At 31.9% G+C, this 7,545-nt stretch overlaps 1 protein-coding gene across 5 annotated transcripts in view; it reads left to right on the forward strand.

Moving 5' to 3' along the window:
• Nucleotides 1–5,728, forward strand: part of LOC141459340 (cell adhesion molecule Dscam2-like) — a 524,511-nt gene extending 518,783 nt beyond the window's left edge. For 4 of the 5 annotated variants that reach the window (XM_074138322.1, XM_074138325.1, XM_074138324.1 and 1 more), the window contains exon 35: nt 58–5,728. In XM_074138322.1, coding sequence (XP_073994423.1) covers nt 58–265 — 208 coding nt within the window. In that variant the 3' untranslated portion in view covers nt 266–5,728. The remainder of the gene's footprint in view (nt 1–57) is intronic. The other variant, XM_074138327.1, reaches the window with a different exon arrangement.
• Nucleotides 5,729–7,545: the final 1,817 nt, after the last annotated feature.

Below are 7,545 nucleotides of genomic sequence, written 5' to 3' on the forward strand. Positions count from 1 at the left end.
ATGGCATAGTTTAAAAATTATTTTTCAATTTAATGATTTTTTTTTTAAATTCTTTAGAAAAGAGGAAACAACGCACTTCGGGTTTCCCGCACACCTGGAACCGCCAACCGGTTTCACAGACGCGTGCAGCGCAATACACGAACCAAGCGAAGCTGAATGTGATCGAGACTCCATTCATCGGCTGAAAGGCAACCGAGGTAAGGGTATGCATGCTGGTGCCAGACAGAGAAGAGATCGTCGGTCCAGGTTTACCATTGCTGTGTAGTGTTTTTTAAACTTTATTAGAATGGAAAAAAAAAAAAATAATAATAAATAAAATTATATGTATATATATAATGGAATGAAATTACATCATCTTTGAATTATTATGGCTTCTTTAAGATTCCATAATAACATTTAAAAAAATAAATAAAGAATAATCAAAATTATGTGTTCATGAGAAAATATCTGAATAAATTTTTAATAGGATGGCACTGAACTTAGGTATGTGCAGGGCTGATCCTAGAATTGGGAACTGCCAAAGCCAATATCAATAAAACGGATTGTTTATTGTTGTTGTTGTTTAAATATTTTAAATAAATGTTATTTGAACTGATGAATCGAGGATTTCAAAAGATAACAATATAAACGCACTTGAAGTATATAATTTTTTTGGTGTGAACACTCTCACGAATTTTTTCAATTTTTAAAGGCAAAACTAGGAAAAATTTTAATTTTACGGCTTTAACCTCTGCGCACATTACACTGAAATGACATAGAGATGGTGATACCCTTCTCACCTCCATTACTGCCCTGAAACAAGTTTCCCTGCTAACATAAGGAGTACAGAGAAAATTGTAGATACCATATTCAGAAAAAAAAAAATCAAAAATTGTTAAGATCTATTTAGTAAAGTTGTTCCACCGTTTGTAGAATTTTCATCTTCCTCTAAATTAAAGCAACCAATTAAACTCTTTCTTTTTTTTACGATTTAAGGCACGTTAATATCTGAGGTTATTAGCGCCCGTAGCTTTTTTTTCAGTGCACTGCTGGCCTCCGGACAGTGTTCTCTCGTTACAGACAACACCGGAGAAGCTCCTAGCAAGAGAAAAAGTCTAAGGGCCAGCATCTGGATTCGAACCCGGGATCTCCGCGTAGGACTACAATACGCCAACCGCATAGCTAATCCACTCCCTTGCTAAAACTCTCTTAAATGTTTAATGGTAGAGTCCTGTTGCTTATACCTTGTTTATAAAAATTTAAAATGAATTCAAAATTATGATTCAAACGTGGCAGCTACTCTCTACTGAGTGGATTTTAACAATTTTTGGAAATTTTCCCAAATATTATTTTTTATATTTTCTCTAATCCTAGCACACTAAAAACACACTGATCTATAAATTTTACTTTAAAAATGTGTGTGGGAAAATTCGTTTTACTATAGTTATTGGGGAAGAGGATTGGAATGTTCTTTCCAATGAGATGGTTATTTATGTGGGTATTATCTTAATTTTAAAAGCTGCATAATTATATGATCCAAAATATTAGAAATTTGAAGAAAATATATGAGATACTAGTTTGAGTAAAATGGCAAAAGAAAATCGTGTGAGTGACCACATAATTTTTTGTTTTTTTTAGTAAATGCGTTAAATTTGAAATTTTTACTTAGAGCGCCTCAATTCTTAGGAATTGGCCTAGGTTTTTTGGTATTTATGATTGCCTAAAAAGTATAACTTAACGAAAGAAAAAGTTTTAATACTATAGAAAACAAATTCCGTAAAATAATAAATTAGCAAGTTTTTTAGAATTGTTGAAATTAATTTACATATCAGATTTTTGGTTGGAGAAGCTCTAGAATACATTTCGTTAAACCCAACCCTCTGTACATATTTTAAAAATGAACGACATATCCCCAATATAAAGTGCCTAAACACTATTTCTATAAATATAATAATAAAATAATTTTTAATTTGCACACATTCTGATATTGTCTTCATTTTACCAAATGGATGAGATACCTCTAGCATTATGTAGTAGCACTTTTACTTCTGCAAAGGGTTGTAGGTCAGTTTGTTTATATTGTTTATGTCACGCCGAGGTGGTATCACCCCGACGGACGCCCTCCGCCTCACCGAGTAAGTAAGGAAACAATGAAAGTAGTGGTATTTCATTGTCGGCAGTTTAAAAAAACTACCTCCCACTTATGCTACACCTCTCATGTTTTCTTACAGTACCAGACTAGAGTCAAGCTCAACAGGGTCTTCTTTCCCCGCTGATTTTTCGAAGCCCGTTCACTTGGCCGAGGTTTCGCTAGATAGTAGATAGGGATTTTTTTGTCCTGATTTTACCACCTTAGCCACCTTATATGGCACACCCCAAACATTCTTATCCAGTTTACTCTCTACCAAAACCCACCACACTATTCTCTTTTTCATCAATATCAACCTCTTATATTAATTACTCATTACTCCATATTCGAAGAGAAGGCAAACTCTACTTTAGCTCTGGTCATCATACGATGGCATTGTGTACTCTAACTTCTATAGCGGTGTACCTCCGCTCAGTTCATGTCCAAGGACAGCGGAGCTATTGGTTAACCAATGGCAACTATGAATCCGTCTGCAATTGCAAGCAATTTAGGTCGGTAGTCTGGTACAGCTTGCGCCCGTAGTTCAGTACTTCGCTATTTGAACTATAGCAGCGTGACTGATCGCACGCCCGATGGTCTTACTCACCTGCTATCTCCTGATTTCGATCCGTTGCCTGAGGGCTCGGGAAACAGTCGCCTAGGGACCAAGTCCATCTTGGAGGATAGGGAAAAGGACATGAATGGAAAGAAATAGGGAGAAAAAAAAAACTGAACTGCCCTCTCCATACTACAAAACCTATCACTAAACCTAACCTTACATACAATCCAAATAAGACCCCTATTATAACCTACACTAACTATTAACAACTACTTACCTAACCCTATTTACAATCCAATAGACCCCTATTCTAACCTACACCAGGTATTTACAACTATATACCCAACTAATTACAACTATACATATGTACACTCCTAATACACCCCACAATTTTGTAGATACCAGCCACCACTGGTCGTAACCAGATCGCTATATTTATCTTATATTTAAATATAAAGGCTATATACGTTAGATTCTCTCGTATCCAAACCTAAACCAGTGTCACAGTGACTAATCTACAATGCTTAGCAAGGTTATAAAAGTGTTAGTTGATTTATATTTTTGAAAGAATAAAAAGACTTGATAAAAAAACGTATTTCGAGATCATCTGATTTAAAATATCACAAATAAACAATATGTTTTCAGATTTCTCCAACCATTAATCAATCATTACAAAACAGCAAATCAGACAGCTCATAATAATTAAAAAGAATAATGCTTTAATGTTATTGGCTAATTAAATACGAACATATACCTAAATGCTGCAACAAGTTCATCTTGATGTACTAAATGTTTTCCACAATATATAATATAATTTCTAATACTCTTCGATGTATATATAAATAATTATAAATCTTTGTAAAATTTAGTACTTTCTTAATGTGTAAATATGTATAAATGGAACTGGTGATGCCACTAATATTGATGTAAAAGAATTTTTTCTGATAATAATATTTTTATTATCTTTGTTATTATTATTTTTGTTTGTATTATTATTTGTTAATGTTTTGGATGTAAACATATACGAATGTTTTATAAATGTAGTTTTTCACGATAACGTTAGCATTGTTTTAAGATTATTTAGAGAAGGATATGCCGGATTTGCCATGTACAACTAAACAGTTATCTGAATACCATTTTTGGTTAACCATCCAAAGCCTATTTAAAATTTTGGACCGAATATTTTTCGGAGTGCCGCTCTTACTGACGCTACAATTCTCTCGATCGGATCGGTAACTACATCAATTCCGGCATCCCAGAAATGGGAATGGATCGTTTTCTACCTAGTCATTCCACCTTCAGCTCGGTATTATACCTTTCCTCACTCTAATGAATTCAAATTCCAATAGTTTTCTCAGCAATTGATATTTCTTCATTCCGATCATGCGCCTAGCCCTTCTCAAGATTTCCCTTGCTATTAGAGCATCATCATTTTCTTATAGTTTGACCTTAGATTTTCGTGAACATATTTTGTTCAAAGAAACTGATGCACTTATCATTCTGTGGCGTCTAGGGTAACAATGGTTAGCAGCCAATATCTGTCTGCTAATGTCTTCTAATTGGTCTTGTGATTTAAAAATAGAAAAGTCTCAACGATAAACTCGTAACATAGTAATGCTAGATCAAGTAATGGCGGGTTTAATGTCCAACTATCTATTCGGAGGCGACTAGCTAACACACCACTACAAAGTTCTCGTTTTAAACATTAAATAAAATCCATGGCCTATAGACCGGGAATCGAACCAAGTACTACAAATATATATTAGCTTACTAGTCTCGCCTCTAACCGCTCGGCTACCGTGGCGCTTGTTAGATCAATTATATATAGGCAAATGGAAGGTTTAAAAAAGAGTTAATCAATTCTCTCATGGGGGACTATATTACTTTTTTACACTTTATATTTGTGCAATATATTTTATTTTGTTTTCAGCTTTCATTTTTATTTCAGTTACTTATCACTTTTGTTTCTTCAGTTATTTAACTTTTAAGGAATATTGTCCCCCACGTGCTTGATGGTTAAATAGAAGACATTACAATGCATCCCATTATCCTATATCTATTCTAAATCTTACAAACAAAGCGGAAATTATGTGAGAAGCAAGTTTTGAGGATACCTCCTTATTGGACGAGGAGTTAATATTCCGTCAGAGAAAAAAAATAAATAAAATAAAATTTATAGTAGGCTAACTCGAAGGTTTTTAATGGTAGTTAGGAATCGTTTTTATATTTATCGGTATTAAACATTTTTGATTCAAGAAAAGATTCCAATTGTCCATAAACTGCGTACTTTTGTATCATAACATACCCTGTACACAAGTATTTGTTTAAATATTTTGTTTATATAATATTTTTCCCCACATTATTTTTTTGAAACTGTAGTTGAGACTTGATTGTTGGGAAATGTGATTAAATTTGAAGAAAATAATTTACAAGGGATTAATGAAAAAATCCTAAATTAAAAGAGTTAAAAAGATAGAAAACTATCTACTGTTCACCAAAAAAATATAATATATATTTAATTATCACCCATAAAGTAATAAATAAAATTATAAATTTTAAAAATATCAACAAATTCTTTAAAAGCACAAAACATATCAAATATATAGAAAACAAAATAAATAAAATAAATTCAGTGAACACGAATAAAAACCCGAAAATGAGACAATGAATGCTAAGGCCTGTATCTCCATATTTCTGATAACTGAATAATAGTTTAATATTATAAAAGTGTGCCTAATTTATTTTTAATCATATTTTGTACATTTATATATGTAGTATAATAGATTTTAATGAAGAATTATAGACAATAAATAAATGAAAACGATATATTATTGAACTGTTATTAACATATCGGAAAGTATTTGCATTATATGAATTAATAAATTTTAAAAAAAGAAAAAAAAAAGAGAATATAAATGTATATTTAAGAAAATGACGTAATGTCAAGTTAAATGGCAGATAATTGTGGTGGAATATTGAAAACTATTTCACGAAATAAAATTATGTGGTTTAAATGTAAAAAAAAAAATTTTAAGCATTTGTAATTAAAAACAGAAAATGAACTTATTGTGGTAGTTTATTTGGAGAGAAATGCCTTGTAATGCCTTGAGAGCTTTTCCTGTCCACAGAATCCTCGGGTCCATAAGAAAAGTTATATTTTATTTTCAAAAAGTTTAGGGATTAATTTACCCTTTATTTTAAATTTACTGATGCCTTCTTCATCTTTTTCTGGACTAAACTTTTTAAATTCATTGGCATTATGCCTTTTCTTATAAAACTGTAAACATTCAACGTTCTTTTTGTCCTTTTTTTGAATGATTTTATGCCTGTTTTAAAAATTCTTTCACCTTATGTCCTAGCTTGAAGCCTACAATTAAATTTGAATTCCTTTTTCATCAAATGGAAATCCACAGTTTCTGCCTTTTCTGCCTGCCTCGAAGTTTCCTTCTTCTACTTTTCTTCGTCTAGCAGCCTCGCCTTAACCCAGCTAGGAATCTAGGAGATGCAACCTCAAAGACACAGCAACTTCCTAACTAACTCAACGACAAGGATGAATGGTGCCGTTCGAAACCATTTACTATTTATTTTAATGTAAATAAACTAAACAAGGTTCAAGCCTGTAACTTCTTTCACTTGAAATCCTTTGAGTCAAAAATAGAAAGTGCCAGCATAAATAAACAAAGAAAACACTGTGGAAAGATAAAATTAATTATTTAGTATAAGTGACAGATACTAAGCTTTTGGATAAAATCAAACGACCGTGAAGTGCTACTTTACTAAATACATATCTCAAAAACAAAAACAAAATAAAACAAAAATGCTTATTCGATTTTCTCTAATCTTGCTATGCTTACTGGGCATAAGCAGTTCAACAACTATTATTTAAACATTTCTTCCCGAGTAAAATTCGATTACAGCACTTCTGGGCAAGCATCCAACCTCTAGAAGTGCCGTTAAAGGATACTTGCTAGCAAAATATTTTAAAGAAAAGTTATAGATCTGCATGTATTCCATCAAGTACCGAAATTAGAACTTACTCTGTAAATACCACAAAATAGTACTACCCTAATTCACTAGGTTGCTGCTAATACAGGGGTGGCCAATCTTTTTTTGGAAGGGAAAAATGCCTCTAAGTGGGAGAAAAAAAAATGCGTGCTACTTCCAAATTTTCCAACAACTAAAAAGTATTAGTATGCTTTTCCAAATTAGTTAGAAAATGAGGAATCGGTTCAGAACAAAAGCAACTCCGTCATTTTCGCCAACGTTTCGACAAATTTTTTGCCTTCTTCAGGGCCTGGATATTACAAATAAAACAAATACATCAATTTAGAACATTGAACCTCGGGACTACAAATACAACATATTAATACATCTTATTATTAAAAGGCTAAGAAATACTATACTAAGAAAAAATGTTATTTTATAGGCTGATTATGGAATTTTAACGCAAATAGCACCTATTTTCACTTTAGTTTTATTAGTGGAGATTTAACAAATAATATAATAAATAAAATAAAAGTACAAACATGGGTTTTACTGTTTATAAATACTTTTAAAGGTTCAGTCAGTTAGGTTATGAATAAAATAATAATGAATACCTTGAAACACTTAATTCTAAATAATTATTAAGCAGTTAGTACTCAATTAAAGTGGCTTTTGAATTTGTAGTTATTTTACCAAGTCAACTATACTAGGGTTAGTTCCTGGAGATGCTAACAGAATTAGGTATTTTAGGTACATATCAGTTAATCTTAATAATAGAAAGCATTTATTCACACACATTTGCGTTTTGAAGAGAGACCATAGACATTAAATATGTTGATCCAAAACCTACAACAATATCTGATAGCCAAATCGTGTAAATTTGGGGAATTGCTTG

The sequence above is a fragment of the Rhodnius prolixus genome, unplaced genomic scaffold, assembly GCF_049639745.1.
Source record: "Rhodnius prolixus isolate KJV_2025 unplaced genomic scaffold, Rpr scaffold_11, whole genome shotgun sequence".
Lineage (NCBI taxonomy): Eukaryota > Metazoa > Arthropoda > Insecta > Hemiptera > Reduviidae > Rhodnius > Rhodnius prolixus.